The sequence below is a fragment of the Rhinoderma darwinii genome, chromosome 3 (assembly GCF_050947455.1).
Source record: "Rhinoderma darwinii isolate aRhiDar2 chromosome 3, aRhiDar2.hap1, whole genome shotgun sequence".
Classification (NCBI taxonomy): Eukaryota; Metazoa; Chordata; class Amphibia; order Anura; family Rhinodermatidae; genus Rhinoderma; species Rhinoderma darwinii.
Window position 1 is genome coordinate 110611651 of NC_134689.1, and position 24964 is coordinate 110636614.

The 24964-nt window shown below is 40.7% G+C and overlaps 1 protein-coding gene across 1 annotated transcript in view; it reads right to left on the reverse strand.

Annotated features, from left to right (window-relative positions):
* Positions 1-454: 454 nt before the first annotated feature.
* Positions 455-24964, reverse strand: part of NDFIP1 (Nedd4 family interacting protein 1) — a 37007-nt gene continuing 12497 nt past the window's right edge. The window contains exons 2-8 of the mRNA XM_075856548.1: positions 22344-22431; positions 20822-20952; positions 15403-15490; positions 13244-13368; positions 11076-11142; positions 10635-10740; positions 455-3122 (exon numbers count right to left, since the gene is read on the reverse strand). Coding sequence (XP_075712663.1) covers positions 10637-10740; positions 11076-11142; positions 13244-13368; positions 15403-15490; positions 20822-20952; positions 22344-22431 — 603 coding nt within the window. The 3' untranslated portion in view covers positions 455-3122; positions 10635-10636. The remainder of the gene's footprint in view (positions 3123-10634; positions 10741-11075; positions 11143-13243; positions 13369-15402; positions 15491-20821; positions 20953-22343; positions 22432-24964) is intronic.

The window sequence follows — 24964 nt, forward strand, 5'->3', positions numbered from 1 at the left end:
CAGAGTAGATTTCAAAATGAAAGAACTGATCTCATTGAGGTCTATGGGCATGATTTTAATGCATGAGACCTATTGTGTAAAAAATAAATAAAAAATACATTAAAAAAACCTGTACTTTGTGAAAACAGACTTTTTCTATGCTGAGCTATGTCAATGCAAGGGGGATACATAGTAGCATACTGGCAGACCGGTAAAACGCTTAATGGATTAGAAAAAAAAGAGAATGCCAGCTGTTTTTTTTGGGCAGAAACATCGCCCATGGGTTGGTAAGCTTAGACCCATTCACTCTTTCTGGGGGGGGGGGGCATACCCCTTTTTTTCAAATCCTGAAGTCCTAATTCGGGGGTGGAGTCCAGGAAATGCAAGAGATGGAGCATGTCTTGCCTCGGATGACAGACCAGTAAAGCCGTGTTCACTTTTAACCACATATTAATAACTGTACTCTGAGAATTGCTACATAAGTGACATTTATTAATGTTCTGCTATATTTACACTTTTAACATAGTAAAGTTTTAAAGTGAATTGCCTCATGACAAATAAAAGGTGCATATCAGTCTACACAAAATGCAACGTTTTGCTTACACATTTTAAAAGCACATGAAAGTACACGTAGGTTATTTATTACCCCCACCCAATCCATAACAGACAGCCCAACCTGTGTTAAAAAAGAAAAGATACATCCAGCTACTTATTTTTCAGGTGACTGGGCTACGTCAATTCCCAATGTGTAGGTTAAAGCCAAAGACAGCAAAATTTAGAGATGTCATCTTATTCTGCCACTGGTTGCCATAGAATCCCAAGAATTTTTGGTATTCAAATTTATTCAATAGTCTACGTCCATTTGTTGAATGGAAAAAATGTCCTGACTAGAATTGCTGAGTGATGGCTATTCTGCACAATAGGTTAGTGAATTTGTGAAAAATCAAATCTTAATGTGTAGGTTGTTGAAAATACAGAAGATGATGCTATTATACAGACAGAATCAGCATATAAGAAAGGGCATCCATCAGATTAGTTATCATTCTGGAACTGTAAACTGAGGAATATAGGTACAGACCAACATGTCCGCCTGCACCATATATCAGATAGATTTAAGGACAGTGACATTTGCAACATCTCCTTAACCACAGAACAATTTTGGGTTGGTCTCCCTTTTAACTATAAATGATGTGATCTTCTGACATGGAGAGCCATCTGAAGATCACATCAGTAGCCTCCTAGAGCTTAGACTTTCATCAATTCCTTAAACGACAGAACAGCCAAATCCCTTATTGCATTACTGGAAATCTGTCATCACGACATTCCATACAAACAGCATTGTCAGAAATTTCCAGTATCTGAAACCGTTGCAATGCAAAAGAAATGTAGCTGCAGCACCTTTGTTCTGGAAACTGGTCAAGGTCCAAGCTCATAGGACTCCTCCAGTGTGATCCACTGACATAGGTCTATGACATCATAAATAAATTTGTGACATCATCCATGTAGCAAAAAAAAAAAAAAAAAAAAAAATCATTTTTTTTTTTTTTTTAAGACCACCCAAAATTGCATGCAATGTTTTGACTCACGCAGTCTTTGTCTATCAACACTTGATTTTTTTTTTGCCACATCGATAAGCTCGCAAATTTATTTATGAAGGTCTAAAATTGGAATTTTCTTGACATTGTTGAATTTTGAAATGTTGAAAGTGAGTGCTGTAGGCATCCACATTAACATATGTCTATGACATGTCATGGGATCATTTGTAGCTAGATTTTCCCTTTTAAATACCCAGTTTCATGACGGTTTCTATTTGTAAGAATTTGATTCCAGTTGCAATAATTGAGCTTTTGGGCAACCATTTTGCAGCCTAGTGGCCGCTTTCAGCTCATCCAGTTAAATTTCAATGAATGTTCCACAAGTCCTCAGCTTTCACTGACCTATCAAATCAATTTACATGCTGCATGTCATAAACAGAAGAATAATATATAGGGGCTAGATTTAGGTAAGTAATGATGGTCACTGCTGCTGTCCGCTGTGTACTTTTCATTCTTAGGAGCTATGCTGGACACGGTTGTAAACTGCCAATACAGGTTCTCCACTGAATGCAAGTGGATATTCACTACTACTGTCCATATAGGCCCTATTAGATAAAGCCCCTTTACGGAAAAAAAAAATCATAATGTATATAACCGCACTATTATGTTAGATCTCTCATTTGGTCTTCATGAATTAAAGAAACAGGAACTTATCACTAAAGCAAAATCTTGAATTGAAAAATGATTCATGCAGGACTAGTAGAGCATTTCTAAACTTATCTTGGGTTTCGCAGTGTCCACATTTAAAATGTACCTAACATTTACACAGTAGAGGCCGCCACTTTAAATAGTCATTGAATTTAAATCTCCCAACATAATAGCTGACATGACCAATAGCCAGCATGCTGAAAGTCTGCACCCCCATGAATAATGGTTTAGTCCACTGTGCTTAAATGACAGGTAACAATATAATGTGAATACCTACATGGAGATCTACATAAACTAGTAATAGCATGTCTTCATTCCAAACATCCTTCACTTGCTAAAGCAAGGTCTAGTATAATCTAGAAATTGCACTGTAAAATGAAGAAGTATATGTCAATGTCTAAAAGCCTTTATACTTTTCCCCAAAGCAGAACACAATACAATACACGAAAAACATCTGTACGGCAGTCGAATGAAGAGTATGGAAAAACAAGATATAGCGAGACTGCCCTCTGCTGGCAGAAGGAGTGCAGATCAATGTTCTCTTTGTGTTTTACAAACAATATATAAGGCTTTATTAGTACTTCACAAACTTGATTGCAATAGCTTTGATTTATACAGTAGCCACTAATGATTCCAGAAGAATAACAACAAAAATCTGCAAGAACTATTCAAAGTTTACACCTAAAAACAAAAAGAAATGCTTATTTTCTTCTTCTTTGACAGTAACTTTGCCTATGGATGTTGTTTAGTTATTTTAAAGGACTTTTTTTATTTCTTTATGAAGTAGGTATTTTTTCCCTCTTCGATGTTTGGAGCTACGAGTCTCTTTCTGCAGGTACCATTGCCATTCGTTAGTATGTATAGGATTTCTGTAGAGGCAGGCAGGCAGGGACGAAACCACTGCAATGAAAAACGGATATGGAAAGTCACAACTAATACCTACATTGTTTATGCTGTGCAAATACACCCGGATAAACTGTATTCGTGACTTCATGTATTTCGTGAAGTCGTACAACGTGATAGGACACAATGTCCACATGACTGCACATCTACGTTAAAAAGTTTAAAAAAATACCTTTAATATTGTGTTAAATCGTGCGGAGATCAGTATAAAACAGGGGTCCGCAACCTTAGGCATTCCAGCTGTTGTAAAACTACAATTCTCAGTATGCCCTTTGGATGGAATAATAAAGCCTTTGGCTGTCGTGGCATACTGGGAGTTGTAGTTTCACAACAGCTGGAGTGCCGAAGTTGCCAACTTATGGTCTAAAAGGTAGAATCTAGAATATATGGCCAGCTTACTTACAAATGATGCTGAATAAGGTAATCCACTTAAAGTAATCGTCTTAGATGTCATAGATACCGGTTAGAAGAGCATAGCATTGGGGTCTAGGACCTCGAACCTCTGCTGACTTCCAAAACTAGTAGTGTTTCCCAATGCAGTCCTCAAGGAATCCCAACCGGTCATGTCTTGGGTGTTTCCCATAGAGAAAGCACATTTGCCAATCATTGATTTAGTAAAAAAAATAAAAATGCAATCATCTGTGAGTATTAAAGCGGTTGTCCACTTTCTAATACATAGCGGTCATATGCCACGAGACTAATGTCATGTTAATAAATGACTTGTTGGAGTTCCTAGAGGACTGGATTGGGAAACACTGGGGGAAGATATCAAAACTGGTGTAAAAGGAAAAGTAGTTGCCCCTGGTATCCAATCAGGTTGCGGCTTTCATTTTCTAAAAGGCCTCTGAAAAATGAGAGGAGGAAACGGATTCGTTGTGATGGGTAAAAACGACTCCACTTTTCCATTACACCCGTTTTGATATATCTCCTCCACTTTTCTAAAAAAAAAAAAAAAAAAAAGCGGCAATCAAATCCATATTGTTTCAGAGTAACGGATGTCAGTGAGCCATTTACCAGTCACTGGAACCACAAACAGGTGGCTAGTGGTATTAGAGAGTATACGCTCTAGGTAGTTGGTAACATTCTTTAATATGGAATTTAATAAGATAATATACTGCTGTTACAATTAGCAATGGTTAATATCTCTCTCTCTCTTTCATAGGGATTCTGTACTTTTTGGAAGTTGTGTACATCATACTGTTCTAAATGAACCACAGCTGTATGGCGGCACTGTGTTTACTTAGACTGCAGTGTACATGATGTATCATGATGCGCCTCCAAACATCTGCCCATCTCTACTCGGGGTAGCATTGACACACAATAACCGGTTTAGCTCATTTGTATGAACACAACTTACGAAAGTAAAAAAAAAGTTGTCAAACTATTGCAAATCAGTATAAAAATAGTAAGTAGATCGGATTCAGTGAAGGGGTCCGGGACTGCCCCGCAATTAAATATTACATTTCTCTTGTTAGTTCAGACAAAACATAACAATTTTTCAATTTCTAATATTCGGAAACAAAATGATCCTTTATTGCAGTTAGATTCTTGTACCGGCTCCCACTAGTACTTTTTTTTAGATCTTATTTTTCTCAGTGTGTCCACCTAATATATCCAATAGTTCGAGTGATTCCTGATTCCTTCTATTGGGCAGACCCACCAATAAGAATCTTTGCACTAAAAGCACTGGACATATTAGATGAATGCTATAAAAAAAAAAGAATTAAAAACACTGCAAAGCACCCTCATGTTCTGTCTTCAGTGCCTGCTTCTCTTTAGTGCAGCGCCAGCCATATCACATCATGCTGACCGCGTGGGCACAGCAAGTGTGCGCGTGCACTCAGGAGCGGGGTAATACACAGCCCCAGCCCCGTTCTAACGGCGGAGAACTGAGAAACCACCAAATGTGATGTCAGCATTCAAAGGAAAAATGATGGGGAATCCCTGTGATGCGATCGAGAGACATACCTTATATAGACAGACAGCCCAGGGTCCACTGAAGGACCCCAGGGCTGTCTGACCATATTTCCTGTTGCTAAGGCATAGTTAGGTACGCACTAACAACTGCCTGTGTACTATCAGTACACAGGCTAATTTACTGGAATATAGGTATGTGTTAGTACATTAAAGTTCAAAAATAAAAAAGTTAAATTAAATTAGTTTCAAAAAAAGGAATGTTAAATCTGTAAAAAAAAAAAATACAAGGTGCATTTTTTTTACAATAAACAAACATTATTAAAATATAAGTTCCAGTACAAAAAATATTACACTTTTGGTATCGTTGCGACTGTAACAACCTGCACAACGAATTTATAACATCATTTATAATAATCAGTGTATGCTGTAAAAAAAAGAGATTAAAAACTACAGTGGAATTACTTTTTCTGCATTTCTGCCAAAATCAAAATTTATATAAATTAAATAATTTAAATTGACCAAAAAAAAGGCACCTTCATAAAGTAGAACGTGTCCCGCAAAAAACAATTAGAAACTTGTCCCGCAGAAAATGGAAGGACTTATTCTTTTTGTATTTTTTTTTTATTGTTGGCAAAGTATCGTTTTGGTATCAAGAATCGCAATACTACACAAAGTATCGCTATCGAAGTCCAAATTCTGTGAGATGTTAGCATCGCAGTTTCTGCAGAATGTTGTCTACACATTGAGCTGTGAATCTCTTTTTCTATCACACACTAAAGGTGATATATTGGGTTGAGGCCATTGGAGCACACTGAACATATCGGCGCAGGTTTATTATTGTCTTTGCGCCTCGGTTCTGCCGTTTCGCGCACTTATTTTCTTGGCGCTAATATTTTTAATAAATTTATTAAAGCGTGCACCAGAAAGAATCTTGATTTGCAACTTACTCGCCTTGTTGGGTCGCATACCTAGAATATGGTAGTGATTTTGTAGAGTCATGAAATGCGCCATATTTCCCACTTGCGTGCGCCAATTTTGTAGTGCAGAATACTGGTCTAAAGTATACCATCCAATAGGTGGTGTAAGGAAGGGAAAGGAGTCTAACATGCACCAAATGTATCAAACATGGGGCACGTCATTGACAATTTGGCATATCTTCAGCCTAGCACCTCTAGCTTTAGGCTCTGGGGTCCTGGGTTCAAATCCAACCAAGGACAATGTTTGTATGTGTGCTGCTGGAAGTAGTTCTTATAAGATGGTTAGACTGACCATAAATGGATGAACGTGGTCAGCAAAAAATACAGAGATTTTGGCATTTCAATGCCGCTCAACTGGCATTAAGGGGTTTAATCTGTAGCAAGACAAAATTCCCCACACCATTCCACCAGCACCTGCCGTTCCATTGACTCCAAGCTGTATGGATGCATTGAATTCACAAGGTTTAGACCAAATTCTGACCCGTTTGAGACTTTATCAGACAAGAGAACAGTTTTCCAATAGTCCACTTTTTGGTGTAGCCTAATTTTACAGCGCTGTCTATTCAGAGAGGCACTTCTGTATATCGCTGTGTAACACCGGGTTATGCGAGTTCTGTTCCTGCCAGCTTTAACCAGTCTGACCATTCTCCTCTGACTTGTCTCGTTCACAAGGTGATTTCTCAGACTTGGTGCACACAGGAGGCCTTTGTTTTGTTCTCACTTCTCTGTAAACCCTAGAGACTGCGGAACATGAATATCCCGGGTGATCAGCAGTTTCTGAGATACCCAAACCACTCTGTCTGGCACCAGCAATTATTCCACAGTCAGAGCCACTCACTCAGATCACATTCCTTCTCCATTCTGGTGTTGGGCCCAACAATGACGGAACCTCCTGACCGGGTCTGAAGTGGCTGATTAGATATTTGCATTAACAAGCCAGTGGTCAGATGCAAAATAAAGAGGCCACTGAGTGTATTTCATAATACATACATAGTAAAACACAACCCAAAATTGACATGTTACTTCCTATTAATTGGATAGAATTATATCCCAGTGATTAGGAGAGGTTTACAGCTAGTAATACAGCAACAGACATGCTATAGCAAAGGTAAAAAAAAGTTGGGACACACCTCTTAAAGGGTAGCTAAACGTTTGACAAACTTCTGACATGTCATAGTGACATGTCAGAAGTTTGGATTAGTGGGGGTCCGAGCACGGAGACCCCCACGAATCGCTAGAACGAAGCAGATGAAGTCATCGTGTGAGCGCTCAGCCGCTTCGTGTCTGTTCGGCTTTTTCCGGAAAGCCGATGCATCGGAGTACGGGCTCATAGACTTTCTATTGAGTCCGTACACCGATACATTTATTTCAGGAAAAAGCCGAACAGACACGAAGCGGCTGAGCGCTCACACGAGTGCTTCAGCTGCTTCGTTCTAGCGATTGGTGGGGGGTCTCCGTGCTCGGACCCCCACCAATCCAAACTTCTCACATGTCACTATGCACAGGTCACAGCAGGGTCACCGAGCGGAGGTGCATAGTGCATAAAAGTCGCCAACGCTCTACTGACTCAATAACTGCAGAATTCTAACTCCTCTGGCATTAACATCCTCACAAAAACTGTGTGCCAGGAGCTTTATAGCATGGGTTTCCATGGACGATGAGCTGCATAGAAGCCTTACTTCACCAAGAACAATGCCAAGTGTCGGATGTAGTGGTGTAAAGCACGGCGCCACTGGACTCTGGAGCAGTGGAAACGTGTTCTATGGAGTGACGAATCACCCTTCTCTATCTGGCAGCCTCATGGAAGAGTCCGGGTTTGGCAAATGCCAGGAGAACATTACCTGCCTGACTGCATTGTGCTGACTGTAAAGTTTGGAGGGATAATGCTATGGGGTTGTTTTCCAGGGGTTAGTTCTAGTGAAGGGTCATCTTAATGCTTCAACATCCCAAGACATTTTGGACAATTGTATTCTTCCAATTTTGTGGGAACAGTTTGGGGTTCGGCCCTTTTCTGTCCCAGCATGACTGTGCCCCAGTGCACAAAGCAAGTTCTAATAAAGGCATGGTTAGGTGAGTGGAAGAACTTGACTGGTCCGCACAGTGCCCTGACATTAACCCCATCAAACACATTTGGGATGAACTAGAATGGACATTGCGAGCCAGGCCTTCTCATCCAACATCAGTGTCTGACCTCACAAATGTTCTTCTGGATAAATGGGCAAAAATTCCCACAGACACACTTCAAAAACTTGTAGAAAGTCTACCCAGAAGAGTGGACTCTGCTTTAGCTGCAAAGGCAGAGGGGAAACCAGCTCTATATTAACCCCTTAGTGACCACTAATACGCCTTTTTACGTCGGTCACTAAGGGGCTTTAGGCTAGGCTGACGCCTTTTCACGTCAGCCTAGTCTAAGTCCTGCACGGTTCTCCCGTGCAGGCTGGAGCCGGGGCTCTGCTGTCTGATGACAGCTGAGCTCCTGCTCCAACGCCCGCGATCGAAGTTTACTTCGATCGCGGCCGTTTAACCCGTTAAATGCTGCCGTCAATAGCGACCGCGGCATTTAACTTTGTTTACAGAGGGAGTGCGCTCCCTCTGTCACCCATCGGCGGCCCGCGAATGAAATCGCGGGTCTCCGATGGGGTGTCATGGCAGCCGGGGGCTTGATAAAAGCCCCCAGGTCTGCCCTGAACATATTCCTGTTAGGACGCGCCGGAGGCACGTCCTAACAGATTGCCTGTCAGATTTACACTGACAGGCAATAATGCTCTGGTATACGAAGTATACCAGAGCATTATAGCAGCGATCGGAATATCGCACAGTAAAGTCCCCTAGTGGGACTAATAAAATAAGTCATCAAAGTGAAATAAATATTATTAATAAAAAGTACAGTAAAAAAATAAATAAAACCATTTTTTTCCATAAAAAGTGGTTTTATTTAGTAAAAGTGTAAAAAAATAAAAAAAGTACACATATGTGGTATCGCCGCGACCGTAATGACTCCATTAATAAAGTTAATATGTAATTTAAACCGCAAAGTGAACACCGTAAAAAAAAAAACGCAAAAAACCATGGCGAAATTGCAATTTTTTTCCATTGCCCCCCCAAAAAGTCATAATAAAAATGAATCAATAAGTCCCATGCACCCCAAAACAGTACCAATCAAAACTACGTCTTGTCCCGCAGAAAACAAGCCCAAAAAATCACTACATTGATGGAAAAATAAAAAAATTACGGCTCTTGGAAAGCGACGATGCAAAAGCAAATAATTTTAGTTCAAAAGTGTTTTTATTGTGCAAAAGTCGTAAAACATAAAAAAAACTCTACATATGTGGTATCTCCGTAATCGTACCGACCCATAGAATAAAGGTAACATGTTATTTACGTCGCATAGTGAACGGCGTCAATTTAAAAACGCATAGAACAATGGCGGAATTTCAGGTTTTTTTTATAATCCCCCCCAAAAAGGTTAATAAAAGTTAATATAAAAATTATATGTACCCAAAAATGGTGCCATTAAAAAGCACAACTAATCCCGCAAAAAACAAGTCCTCATACAGCTATGTAGACGAAAAAATAAGAACGTTATAGCTCTTTGAATGCGACTATAAAAAAACGAATAAAATAGCTTGGTCATTAAGGCCTAAAATGGGCTGGTCACTAAGGGGTTAATGCCTATGGATTTAGAATGTGATGTCATAAAATCTCCTGTAGGTGTAATGTATTAGTGTCCCAATACTTTGGTCCATACAGTGCATATCTTGCATGCAAAGCAATATGAAAATTATTTCAACTGACACTTAGGGTAAAATATAAGAACGTCTGTATATCAGTATTAGGATGTAAAAAAAATAGCAATTTATGGAACACGCCATATTTGCGCAATAATTTGTGACTTTTTGTCATTTTACGCAACCCCTATATGTTTTTTTTAAAAATAATGTTGCTTAGCATAAGGGGGCGGGGCCAGTGCCAGACCGACAAATTCACTATAATTTATGCTAGAAACTGACGTAAATTATAGCGTACATCTATGCCAGTTCGTAACTGGTGTAGATTTTCTTTTCTGGCACATGGACAGAGGTGTGAGCCTCTTAATAAGTTAGTCGCATCTTGCAGGCTTCAGACTAAGACTGGCGTATGAAACGCCAGTATTAGTAAATTTGCCCCAATGTGCCTTAAAGTGTAGCTAAACGTTTATCAAACTTCTGACATGTCATAGTGACATGTCAGAAGTTTGTATTGGTGGGGGTCCGAGCACGGAGACCACCACCAATCGCTAAAACGAAGCAGCTGAAGCGTTCGTGTGAGCAATAAGCCACTTAGTTTCTGTTCGGCTTTTTCCAAAAATCAATAGAGTCTATGAGCCCGTACTCAGACACTTTGGATTTCCGGAAAAAGTCGAACAGAAACTAAGCGGCTGAGCGCTCACACGAACGCTTCAGCTACTATGTTCTAACGATTGGTGGGGGTCTCAGTGCTCGGACCCCCACCAATACAAACTTCTGACATGTCACTATAACATGTCAGAAGTTTGTTAAACGTTTAGCTACACTTTAAATAGGGAGAATTCTCGAACATTTATAAGTTATAGCACAAGACCATTTAGACATCTTACCTTTAATAAATAAAGAGAACCCTGGTTCTGGGAAGAGTGGAAAAGTTTTCTGGCATCTTCCGAACCTTTGCATAATTAATGAAGCCTCTAAGAAACAAGAGGAATCCTGGGAAAAAACAATGAATGTATGAGATTATATTCTATGCAACATAACGGATATGCCCATCACTGTTAGCACACTCCAGAGGTATTTCACTAGATTTGAGCTGGCGTAGATTTCAGCTATAACTTATGCCAGTTTTCTGGTGTAAATTATACTAGGACTGTTGGGCTGCTGTGGCCTCGTCCCATTTTGTAGAAGCCTTTCCAGAAAAGTGGAATTCGCAATTTGCGACTTTTCTACGCGTAGAAAGGTTGATAAATTCCCTCCATTGTGTTCCCTTTTCCTGGCTAAAATTCTACCTTACATAAAAGGAAAAATACTACAGGAAGTCTACTTACCCAATACCAGGAACACCCACCAAAGCCAGTACTGTCCATCAAAATATCCAGGAAAGTAGGTAGAAAACTGTAAAAAAAAAATATAATAGGAGCACGTTGCGATTGTGTAAAGCAAGGGAATATTCCTTTTTAGTACATAAGGAAAACTCTATATATCTATTAAAACATACTATGGCGCACTCTATGGGACAGCCTACACTTCTAGACTTGCTATGCACATCTTCCCCAATAGAGGGCAGACCTGATCATTATACCAGGTCATCATTACAAAAGGAAAGCAAAGTGCTGTAAAAATCAATATACACATTAGATAAAAGTAATCTAAAACTTAGACTTTCTGGAACTAATCGTTCAAGTTCTTCTGCTGAAACAACCATTTAACAGGTAATCTGCTGGAATTTTGTTTTGATCATGGGCAGCCCATCCTATTTGGACATGGCTCTTTCTACTGCATATCTGCATTTATACATACGTGCAATAATACATTTATTGTACATTATTTTATTTCTACATATATGTATTTACAGCTGAAAAACTGTGCAGTTCTAGTAATAATAATGACGACAGATTTACTTTCCTTGGTGAATGTCACGCAGTATTACAGTAACTCTTACAATGGAAGTGATGACCCATCTTTGTTCTCTTAAAGAGACTCTGTCACCACATTATAAGTGCCCTGTCTCCTATATAAGGAGATGGGCGCTGTAATGTAGGTGACAGTAATGCTTTTTATTTAAAAAAACGATCTATTTTCACAACGTTAGGAGCGATTTTGGTTTATGCTAATGAGCTTTCTTAATGCCCAAGTGGGCGTACTTTTACTTTCGACCAAGTGGGCGTTGTACAGAGGAGTGCATGACGCTGACCAATCGGCATCATGCACTCCTCTCCATTCATTTACACTGCACTAGCGATATAGTTATATCACTATGTGCAGCCTCATACACAAGCCCTAACATTACTACAGTGTCCTGATAATGAATACACATGACCATCCAGCCTGGACGTCATGTGTACTCAGAATCCTGACACTTCTGACTCTTTTTTGTGAGATTCCAGCAAGTGAAACCAAATCTCGCGAGATCACGGAGCTAAACGAGATTTGGTTTCACTTGCCGGAATCTCACAAAAAAAAGAGTCAGAAGTGTCAGGATTCTGAGTACACATGACGTCCAGGCTGGATGGTCATGTGTATTCATTATCAGGACACTGTAGTAATGTTAGGGCTTGTGTATGAGGCTGCACATAGTGATATATCTATATCGCTAGTGCAGTGTAAATGAATGGAGAGGAGTGCATGATGCTGATTGGTCAGCGTCATGCACTCCTCTGTACAACGCCCACTTGGTCGAAAGTAAAAGTACGCCCACTTGGGCATTAAGAAAGCTCATTAGCATAAACTTAAATCGCTCCTAACTTTGTGAAAAAAGATCGTTTTTTTAAAATAAAAAGCATTACTGTGACCTACATTACAGCGCCCATCTCCTTATGTAGGAGACAGGACACTTATAATGTGGTGACAGAGCCTCTTTAACATAGAAATCTATCGGGAAAAGGGTAGAAACTGTCCAGGTAACTAGTAAATGCTGCCTGAGATCTTATAAGAAGCGTTTTTTTCATTAAATTATTTATACAATTAATGATGTGACTCAAGGAATTATTTTTTGACCTAATTTGCATAGAACACAATTATATCTATCATTCTCTAAATACCTGGAACTACACCCATGAGCTGTGATTGGCTGAAAGTTTTGTTTAATGTCAATGTATTCATTATCCTTTAGATGTGTCACTAGAACTCTCATCATTAAAATCTATGTGACTGAAGAGCATGGATGAATATTCTTTGGGTAGAATCGGTGATACTAATGCCTTGCTGCACTTGTTAGGCTGAATTCACACTAACTTCAATTGTATGGAAAAGCACAGCCTTATGCAAAGGCATGCCACACAAAAACGTATACAGTGCGGTCTACTTTTTTATTGGCATGAACAACGGATGCCACTGTATGCCTATACATCGGACGCGTCCATTAGAGGTATACGTCGGGAAATACTTCAGGCGTATACCTCTGATGTACACTACAAATGCACTACAAATAGACCCTTAACAGACTATCGGTTTTGGTCATGTGGTAAGATCAGAAAAAACGTTCAATAAAACTTACTCTGACAATTAAGATCCATTTAATCAAGGAGAGGCCAAATCCAGAAATGGCCCCGTATCTTCCGGCTGCTGAAGTTGTCAGACAGAATGACAGGAAGAATCCAATCCAGTTAAACAGGAATGCCACTGTCAAAAGAAAATATACACTTGTTACATTCCATTTTAGAATAAGCAATGTTATTACCAGCTTCATCTTTTATACTAAATATCAGGAATGAGTGAGAGAGAACAAAATGACAACCTTGCTAGCAGGACTCGGTATAAGGCAATGGGTGACGGGTGGCGCTATTAGGCATCAGTTTAACGTATCCATCACCCATAGACTATAATGGTTTCCGTTTAATGGATACGAGTTAAAAGGCTATTTGAAGGCCCATGATGGATTCGTTAAATGAATGGCTGTAATGTATAGGCAATACATCACCCATAGGCTCCCATGTTAAAAAAAAAAAGAAAAAAAAAAAAAAAAGAAAAAAAAGAAGGGGTATACTTTTTTTTAGAGGGATCCAGCGGGATAGAATAGCTTAGTCTACTACGCTATTTCATCCTTAAAAAAAAAGACATACTGACTTATACCAGCCCGACGGAGGCCAAAAGAACTCTTTCTGCTTCCGTCTGGCTAATGCAGCCTTATGGACACGATTAGCGTGTACGTAGTTGGCTCTCCCGACGTACACGTTAAACGGACATAACAAACGTGATGTGAACAGGGCCTAACACTGATAAATGCAAAGTTATGCACTTTAGAAGGGAAAATACATGCCAACATAGTTTTCTAAAGGTTTCCAATTTAGTAAGCAGACATAGAAAAGGACTTAGGAATTTTATTTGACAGTAAACTTAAAGGGGTTTTCCTAGAAGGGACATTTATAACATATCCACAGGATATGTCATAAATGTCAGATAGACGCGGGTCCCACCTCTGGGACCCGCACCGATCTCAAGAATGGGGCCCCCTAAACCCCGTACCGTGTTGCGGATGCAGCATGTGATTTCCAACCATTAAGAAGGAAACAGCGTAGCTCACTGAAATACACTGTTTCCGTAACTCCCATTGTAGTAAATGGCAATTACGGAAAAAGTGTAGCATGCGAGCTACGCGGTTTCCGTACCTACGATTCAGTTCTATGGGACTTACGGAAATAGCATAGCTCAGCGAACTATGCTGTTTCCTTCTTCATGGTCGGAAATCACACGCTTCAGCCGCAACACAGAGCAGTAGAACAGGGTTTAAGGGCCGCGTTCTAGAGATAGGTGTTGTTCCCAGAGGTGGGACCCGCATCTATCTGACATTTATGACATATCCTGTGGATATGTCATAAATGTCCGTGATGGGAAAACCCCTTTAAGTTTACGGTCAAATAAAATTCCTAAGTCCTTTTCTATGTCTGCTTACTAAATTGGAAAACTTTAGAAAACTATGTTGGCATGTATTTTCCCTTCTGCGGTCATCTTCTTCTAAAAAGTATGAAAGAGGGTTGTCGTCTTGTACCCTTTAAAGCACACATATTATTAACACAAATGTGTGTTGGGTTTTTATTTCTAAATGTCGACCATTCATGCCCCAGACCATCCCATAGCGGAGTCTAGAAAGTAGCGGAGTACCAGCTGCTCTTTCTAGTTGGTATGAAGCCATCATTTTTGTCACAGAATCACTTAGACTCCATAAAAATGCCTAGCCTCTGCGCTCTACTCTGTGGTAGGTCCTTGAAGCCTGATTTGAACACAATCTAAAGGCCTGTTCACATCACAGCCTACGTTTGGTGTATGCACCGCGAAAGCTACCAGTGTATACGCAAAACTTATCTCTATGGCCCCGATTCACCCGTCGTATGCCAAAAGAGTTGGCATATGCTGGGCCAGTATACCTTTTTGTTTTGCTGTATAGAATAGCCTAGTAGACTATGCTATGCTATACAGCAATTATACTGCGCAATATACTTTTTGTTTTTACAATAGGAGCCTATTAGAGGAGTCGCCTACTGTATAGTTGGGTACAACGCAGCCTTTTGTCGGATGTATACATCAGGAGATCCTTCAGAGGTATACCCCTAATATAGGGCTGTAACATAATGTGAACACAGCCCATAGAGGAATTTTTTTTAATAGCAAAGACAGATGCAAGAAAGTTGTTTGTGATCAATAAACTAATATACTTACTAAAAAATGTGAGCATGAAAATTCCATCGTTTCCTATCCTGAGCTGGTCTGCATCGTCAAAATCATCCCTCGCCACAAAATCGTCATCCTACCACATATAAAAAGTCACTTATTAGAACAAAACTGTAATCCAAAAGTTTTTTGGACGGTCAGAAAAAAATTGGTATTTTTATTATCAGAATCTAGAAAACTGCCAGTAACGATCATGGGCATTACTAGCGTTTTTACACACAATAGAAAATGGATACATACATTTTTGTTCATTAAACACCAGCTTTAATTTTGAAAATGGAAGCAGTAATATAGTTTCCTAAGGGAAGATAAGAACTCCTCATAGAAGATAAGACAAGTCCCTGTTCAAGGCCTGATTGCCGGAAGAACAGGACTCTACGTGAGGTACTTTTTTATAGGATGTAAATTATTGCGTTCACAACAGCGGAAATAAGCCTTCCATGCATGTATGTAGAGGTTTTCTAGTCCTCAACATCATCTAAAATGATTGACTTAAGAGGGAACGGGAGCCCTCAGAACCTCAACTTTAACAGCCACCCCGTTAAATGCATCTGAGGTAACGTGGGGTGGACCCTGGGAAAGGAGGTCGGGAAAAAGCAGAAGACGCAATGGCGCAACCGTGAGCACGTAGGTTAGATTTGCGTACCAGTACTGGAGAGGCCAGTCCGGAGACACTCTGTTTACCAAAAAGTCTTCCACCCATGGAGGGAAGGCCAATCAGGACCTTCTTGGATGCTTGATCCGCTGCCCAAGATCTCAGCCAAACCGAGTGCTGGATGGCAATAATATTAACAAAAGCACGGATAACCTCAGGAGCGAGTTCAGTTAACTCCTGATGTGTTGCTCCCAATAGGATGCCACGATGCAGCTGCTTCGCCCACACTGTGCAGGCCTTGCTCACCCAAGCAGATGCAAAAGCCAGACAAAGCGTGAAACCTGCAGCCTCAAAACCAGATTTAGACTGAAAATCCAACCTCTTGTCCAGGGGCTCACTCAGAGAAGCCGCCTCAGCTAGAGGAATAGTAGAGTCCCTGGATACCTCCAGCAATAGGCAGATCCACAGAAGGAGAAAGACCACAAGGAGCCCAGCTGCACGCTTAGAAACAAGATGTCTGCCCGGATGCTTCCTCTGCTTCTTCAAACTTGCTATGGTTTGGTATTCATAGCTAGGGGGAAATGGGATCATACAGATGTAGCCATCTTTATCTTGACTTATAGGCAGTGGCAAGATCCTTTATCTTGACTTTTCAATGGCATTTGCTGCAGCAAGTTATCAGAGTCAAGATAATGATGGCTACGCCCATGCCTTACATGCAAAGTGTCTCATACTGCACGTATTAAGGCCTGCATAGCAGCTAACAACTGCGATATATACACATTATATATATATACACATATACATATACACACACACACACACACACACACATATATAAAAATTAAAGGACTGAAAAAAACTGCCTCTATACAAAATAGTTGCAATTTATCCTACAGGGACCATAAAAGTACACTTGACATGAGATAATAGGTAATGGCATTGTAATTATACAACCACAAAAAAATTGCCCACCCACCCGATAGACATTTTTCTCCCTATTACTAAGCATTGAGAAATCTGTCAAGAATACAACAGACTCCTGGCTCAGGCCTCATGCACACGACCGTGCAGTACTTACGGTCAGTAAATACTGCACGGACGGGCTGTGGAGTGTCCCCTGCATTTGCGGGCCGTGCTGACATTAAAAAGTATAGGAGCAGAAAATGCAAAAAATAGGACAAGTCCTATTTTTTGCTAGTAATTTCTTTGGCCCGGACACATACCCGTAAATATACGGGTAGGTGTCCGTGGCCGACAGAAATGAATGGGTCAGTCTTTTATCTGAAATGACGGATCTGTTAGTGCGGATAAAAATTACGGTCGTGTGCACGATTCCTCACTCCTTAATGAATAAAATGTAAGTTTGTGTACACTACAGCATTTTCATACGTAACAGACGCGTTATTAAAATCCGCATGTCTGTCCCTAATGCATGCTGCTCTCAGAGAGAGTAGGGGACAGGTTCCCTTTAAGTCTTAGTTAAGCTCTGTTTTTCTCTATGTATGCAGTGTAAAATATTGCGGACAATGTAATTACCACAACATAGGCAGAAATCATTACATTTATGAGCATTGAATTCTAACAGTGCATTGCGACACAGTCACTCGGCTCACTACAATCATAAAATACCGGCATAAACAGCACCTAGCAGCAGGGGTGAGTCAATTCCAATAAGAACATTATAATAAAATTGCTGATCATTATGGACAAACATCACACCAGGCTACAGCAATTGGCTGGGTAAGTGTATTACAAATTTGTTTAGAATTTTCTAATTTTTTTTTATAGGTTCACAGCTAGTTAATAATGTCCGGATCACAAGCAACCACTTTAAAATTTTCAGAAAAAGCCCTGGACTGGTCATGGCAGCTAAACTTCATTAGCGCAGCCGGTTCACTATACTTGGCGCAGAACTTCGTTCTACCAGTTTAGCCTGGCCGTATATAATATTGATGATGACATTATAGAGGGTTTCGTTTTGCTATTTTCTGGAGATCGCATATGTGCGTCATTTAACTCCCGTGAGAAAAGTAAGCAGATATTTTTTACAACTATTACCAATGGAAACCATATTGTGCTCATATAAAGAGTTATTAAACCAACATTGCTGCAGTCTAAAGGCCACTGAAAACTCTACAACTAAAGCACTACAGAAGTTAGCAGGCATATAGCCATAAATAAGGCCGGTTCTAGGTACAGACATAAGAACTTGCCATACCTCCAGTGATACCGGGAAGAAATCATCAAGAGTATCCAATCGTTCTCTGAGCTGAGTGATTGCAGAAGAGATCAAGAAAGAAAGAGTGCAAAAAAATATTCAACATGCAGTGGAGGCTTCAAAAGGTTTATTACTGCCGGACTTTCTGCGCACTATTGTGTAGGTTCCTTTTTATAGGGAAATCCATAGAGACAATCTGTGATCTCAGATCACACCATTTGTGAAAATCTGACGCAAAATCCTAAGCAACCTGCCATTCAAATCAATACGGAGGACCACTGGGGGTCCTAGCAGCAGGACACCCTATGATTAACTTATTTTTGGGGGGTTTTCATACAACAAGGATTGTCCAAAGCCTTCATCACCTTCAAGTTTTATTTACCAGCCAGAAGCTGACTCAGTTAGATTTTTTCTTTTAATAATCCCTCGAGCAATAGCCTATATTTACTGGACCAATGCTATGGGGCTCCGTTATAAAAAGTTCAAGGGGTAACTCAAGTTAAAAAAACAAAACGGTGGTGTGGAATGGTGTGAACATATACCAGAAGAAGGTAATATTTTGAATATCACAGTAGGGGTCTACTCACTTATGTACTCCGCTAGTACCGGAGGACAAATATTCCATCATAATCTGATGCAACAGGGATGTTTAAAGAGGCTCTGTCACCAGATTTTGCAACCCCTATCTGCTATTGCAGCAGATCGGCGCTGCAATGTAGATTACAGTAACGTTTTTATTTTTAAAAAACGAGCATTTTTGGCCAAGTTATGACCATTTTCGTATTTATGCAAATGAGGCTTGCAAAAGTACAACTGGGCGTGTTGAAAAGTAAAAGTACAACTGGGCGTGTATTATGTGCGTACATCGGGGCGTGTTTACTACTTTTACTAGCTGGGCGTTGTGTATAGAAGTATCATCCACTTCTCTTCAGAACGCCCAGCTTCTGGCAGTGCAGATCTGTGACGTCACTCACAGGTCCTGCATCGTGTCGGCACCAGAGGCTACAGATGATTCTGCAGCAGCATCGGCGTTTGCAGGTAAGTCCATGTAGCTACTTACCTGCAAATGCTGATGCTGCTGCAGAATCAACTGTAGCCTCTGGTGCCGACACGATGCAGGACCTGTGAGTGACGTCACAGATCTGCACTGCCAGAAGCTGGGCGTTGTGAAGAGAAGTGGATGATACTTCTATACACAACGCCCAGCTAGTAAAAGTAGTAAACACGTCCCGATGTACGCACATAATACACGCCCAGTTGTACTTTTACTTTTCAACACGCCCAGTTGTACTTTTGCAAGCCTCATTTGCATAAATACGAAAATGGTCATAACTTGGCCAAAAATGCTCGTTTTTTAAAAATAAAAACGTTACTGTAATCTACATTGCAGCGCCCATCTGCTGCAATAGCAGATAGGGGTTGCAAAATCTGGTGACAGAGCCTCTTTAAGGGGCTGGGTTCTTAAAATGTTTTAGTAACGGCTGCAAATGTCTGAAATAAAAAAAATACAAAAACAGTACTCACATATGCTTTCACCTGGCCAGCACTGAAATGTCAGGGGAAAGGATTAGCGAGTACTGCATTTTTTTTTTTATTAGGACATTTCCAGCCATTAAAAAAACATGGACACCTTTGACATGGAAAAAATGATTATTACAAGTTAGTGGTTACCTGGGGTTGAGAAAGTTGCACTAAGTATCAGGCTGCAATCTTCATGCCCTCATTAATTTTCAGACCCACTGATATGCAAACTGATGCTAGTTTCAGACTTCTCATGTGTATATGTCCCTCCCAGTAATACATGCTGGATGTGAGCTCTGTGGATCCAGGATGCTGCTGCCTTCACTAGCTCTCACGTATCAGCACAGCTTCATTCCTGTACTGCTATTTCCCTTCTACAGACCATGAGGGATTTCTTCTCCATTGTGCTGACAGACACTGGATACTGAAAATTGTGTGATTTTCCCCTCCCTCCCCCTGCCGCGTCTCCCATGTGTGCTACACAGCCTGTCTGATCCCTCTACTTTGCAGACTGCTGTTTGCTTTCCTTCCTACTATTTACAGACTGTCAGTACCAGAGTGCCAGCCTGAACACTTAGAGGCTTTCCCGCCTCTCCACATTCTGATCTGCCATGTACATCCTCCTTCAACTCCCTGCTGCTTCTTTAGCAATATTTATGCTTATCTTGAGGCCCATGGTGTTTTCCCAGATATGTCTTAAGTGAATTTTCAGTTTTTTTGGGTAACTTCTGCCCAAAATGTGGAGCACATAAAAGTAAAAGCATTTTGCTATACACTGATGCAAAATCCCTCTCTCTTTAGTCCTCTTGGATTGAGCTCCTCCTGATGCTGGCAAAAGGGAGATTGGAAGAGATCACAGGCTGATCGCTACCTTCTACATGGCTTACATACTGGGCAGAGTGGAACATTCAATAAGAATATATATATATATATATATATATATATATATACACACACACATATATTGGTGTTCTGATGAGTGTTATCTACATAATAATCATACGTTGTATTCAAAATTCCAGAAATTTACGTCAATAAAAAAAACAAACCGATTAGAACAGAAGACTTACTCTTCCAGGAACCAGTGGTATTGTGGCTTCTGCCTTAGTCCTTTCTGCTTCATCATAACTAGGGAGTGTTGTTGCCACATTGTATGATGGTGGTTTTGGAAATCCTGCCTCATCTTTGTAGTCAAAAAATGCTGTCATAAAGGAAGTAGAACAAATTCTGGTAAGGAGAATAATTTCTAAACAACTCAAATCATTTAGTCAAATAAGGGGTGTAATTAATATGATGCTCAATCTTGAAGAAACTTTAAATAATCAACTAAAAAGGGTTTTTCCTACTATAGAAAGTGATATGAAAAATACACAGTATAATGCCAATATAGTGGCCTCCACACAGTATACCGCCCCATTAGCTGCCCCACACAGTATACTGCCCCATAGCTGCCCCCCATACCCAGTTTTTTAGAGTGCCTAATAAAAAAAAATACTCACCTAGCCCAGTTCCCACGACTATTGGAGGAGATCCTTCTGCCCCTCCGGCTGTGCTCTGTGTGTGGCTCGGGGTAGACAGGGTTGATGATATCATGTGCTGGTCTGCGCCAAACCGCACTCAGCTGTCTTTATGTAGTGAATAGCGGAGCTGGGAGATAGATAGATATATCTATATATATCTATCTATATCTGGTCTGATTTAAAGGGGTTCTCTCAAGACTGACATTTATCACCGAAAACAATATTAGAAGCAACAGCATCTAATTCGGCATTTCAAAACGTATTGAGCCCAAGTTGTCACATACAGAAGAAAAAAAACAGCAACATTTCGACTCGTAGTAGCGATTGGGTCTCTCTCAAGCTACTTGCTACTACAGGTCGAAATATGGCTGTTTTTTCTTCTGTATGACTACTTGGGCACAATACGTTTTTGAATACTGAATTGGATGCTGTTGCTTCTACTATTGTTTTGGATATCGTATTGGGAGTATTGGCCTTCCCATTTTTTGCACACCTGCATCATTCTATTGCTTGGGTCTGTTGCTGTCCTACTATGTGGTTTGCTGGATGACATTTACCACCTATGAATAGGATAGGTGATAAATGTCTGAATGCTGAGGCCCCACCGCTGGGGGCCCCAATGATCACTAGAATAGGGTGTCGAGCCCCAGTTCATTCTCACTGCACCCATTGCAGTAAGGAGGAGCTTGAATGGAGCGGCCATCGGGCATGCGCTTGCCATTCCATTCAATGTCATATAGAGGTGTCTCCCCCTGAGGGTGCTGGATTTCAACATGCTCAAACCTGAATACCCGAGGGAGACAAGCCACTGCCAAAGGTGGCTGTCAGCAGTTTGTTCGCCTCTGCCAATTGAAAACACATGCACGCTCGGCTGAGCCTATTGTAAATGCACGTGTAGCTTAACATATGACTAGATTAAGAACAACTGTGCTTGTACTGATACTACTGGTTTGAATGCTGCATAATAGAAAAAATAAAAGTTTTACTGGCGTTCCTTTGGTAATATTCTTTTTTTTCCAGGCTTTTAATACATTTTAATGTACAATTGAAGTTAAATAAAAAATGAATTTACCTGCGTTCTCTCCAGCAATGCTGCTGTATGGAGGAGGAGCATCTGACGAAGCCTGGGCATTCTCTACAGGTTCTTCTTCATTCTCCAACTGTGGTTAAAAACATCAATATTAGGATTAAAAATAACAAATACCACTGTACATTAAGGAGGGTGTCCGGGAATGCTATAAAATAATAAAAGAAGCATAACTTAGCTGTTAAATCCCCCGGCACTCCAGCGCTGTCCCTCTGATTCTTCCCACTGGTCTCGGTTTTCTGAGCTGCAGCGATGACGTCATGACGACACGTGACCCCTGCAGTCAGCACTGAGGCAAGCAATTTGCTACAGTGGTCATCTGGGATGTTGTGACATCATCGCTGCAGCTCAATAAACCAAGTCTGGCGGCGAGTACTGAAAAGAGCTGAAGCTAAGCTTCTTTTATTATTTGATGGCATTTCAACCCCTTAGCCCATTTTTTGGTCAACCTGGACAACACCTTTAAAGCGATCTGTCAGTTGAATACGTAAGGGCAGTGTATTACAGCTACAGGTCCCTACTCCTAGTAGCCAAAATGGCCTAGACATTTTTTCTGCCGTTTGGCTCATAGGAGTGCTGAAAACATACACAGGAGCTTTCCTGACACAGACAATAAACGTAGTTAACGAAGGGGGCCTAACTCCCAGTTTTGTGAGCAGAGCTAGGTCAGGACCTTATCAGCCTCTGGATGTAATCCATTAATGTTTCCATTGATTGACAGCAAGTAGATATCTTGTGAACCTTAAAAAACGTAAACACGTGGTAGTGTTTACATTTTCTTAAAGGGGCGGTTCCAGTTTTAAAGGGAAGGTGTCATGAATTTTTTTTTTTATCATATTGCTTTTAATATAATATTTTCAAAAATTTTATTTAATTGTGTTCTCATGTGTTACTTTTTAATGTTTTCTGACTTTTACTTCTCTATGGGGGCTGCGATTTTTTTTTTTCATCTCCGTATGTGTCGATTAACGACACATACAGAGATGGAATACGGCACATACATCCCCATAGAGAATGCGAACCGGAGCCGTTCCATTCTCAGTTGCGTGCGCCGTCTGTGTGGGAACGGCGCATGTGCCACTCCCACACAGACCAAAACTAAGCTCATTCGTAGAGCGAAATCCGGCGCCATTTTCATGTGGACCGGAAGCCGCTGCCGGACAGTAAGATGACGGCTTCCGGCCATGTGTTCAACGAAGCGAAGGCGCAGGGAAGAGGAGTGTAGGTGGCGGCGGCAGGAGAAGGTAATTTATGTTCGCGTATGTTCGTGTGATACTGTCTGCTGAGCCCTGTATCTAATCCTCCTACACTGTGCAGTCGCTCAGAAAATGGCAGCACACAGTGTAGGAGGTTTGAAGACATTCAAACCCTTCCTTCTCCTGGCACTAGCCAGAATAAGGGAGGGGGGATTGTGTGAGGACACTAGAGGAGAGTGTATCCACCCCAAATTTGCAGCATAAATCAATGAGGTTGCTTTACCACAGTGACCATGCTGCAATTTTGGGAACTGCTCCCTCTAGTGGACAGCACATAGAAATATTATAAATTAGATTCTAATTTATAACATTTCCTGACTTGTGAAAAAATTGAAACAATGTGTAATCACTTAAATACTAATTGTTTAACTGAAAAAAAAAAATTCTAGCGAAACATTCCCTTTAAGCTTTTAAAAATATATATGTTTTGTGATTTACCTTATGTTACAAAAATGTTCAAGTTGCGAGATATTCCCTTTACTTTATTATAATGACCCCCCTGGGGTTCAATCTGTATAGTAATGTGCACGTCCTCCTACTGAGCTAAATGAGGAGGGACGCACATGCTCAATTCCACTCTCCAACTAACACCAGCCAATAGAAAATGCCTTCTCTATTTGTCAGTAGAGAAGGAGCTTTTATTCAGAATCATAGCTTGTAGTGTGAATAGAGACTCGCACAGTAAGAAACACACAGGAGAGCCAGCCGTTTGCTTAAATATAGAGAGCCTGCATGCAGCACTGCTTACATACAGAGAGGGGAGAGCTCAATGCTGTAAGCTGCAAGCTCTCCCTCTTCTTTAGTTATCTAGGGCTGGGCTCTCCCTCTAAAAAGATACGTAATGGGGGGCATTTGAAAAGCTTCTCCTAGAAAGCTATGACAGGGTTTGGGAGGCGCTGCAGCAGAAAGGACAAGCCCCCTAAGATACCAGTTAGAAGAAAATATAGCAGAGCAATGAATGGGTAAATTTATGTAATATACAGGGCTGGTTCTAGCTTTGTTAGAAAGAGATTGTAATGCACTATATTATGGCTGATTTTCTTTTTTTTTACATTAATTCTGGGACATCCCCTTTAACTGTTATTTTAAATAAATTAATCTTATCCGGATTCTAATGAACCCACTCATGCGCAGGCCGATGCCTATGACCGTAGTTTTGCAGCCGTACACTATCCGCAATGGTGGATAGTATAAAACACATGCTTTCCTATGAGCCAATGCACACGACCGTGGTTTCCCCGATCCGTGCATTGCCCAAAGCCCGGACCGCAAAAAAAATAGGACATGTCATTATACGGTCCGCTTTTGCGGTCTGGGCTCATTGAAATGAATGCACACCTTCTGTGTGCA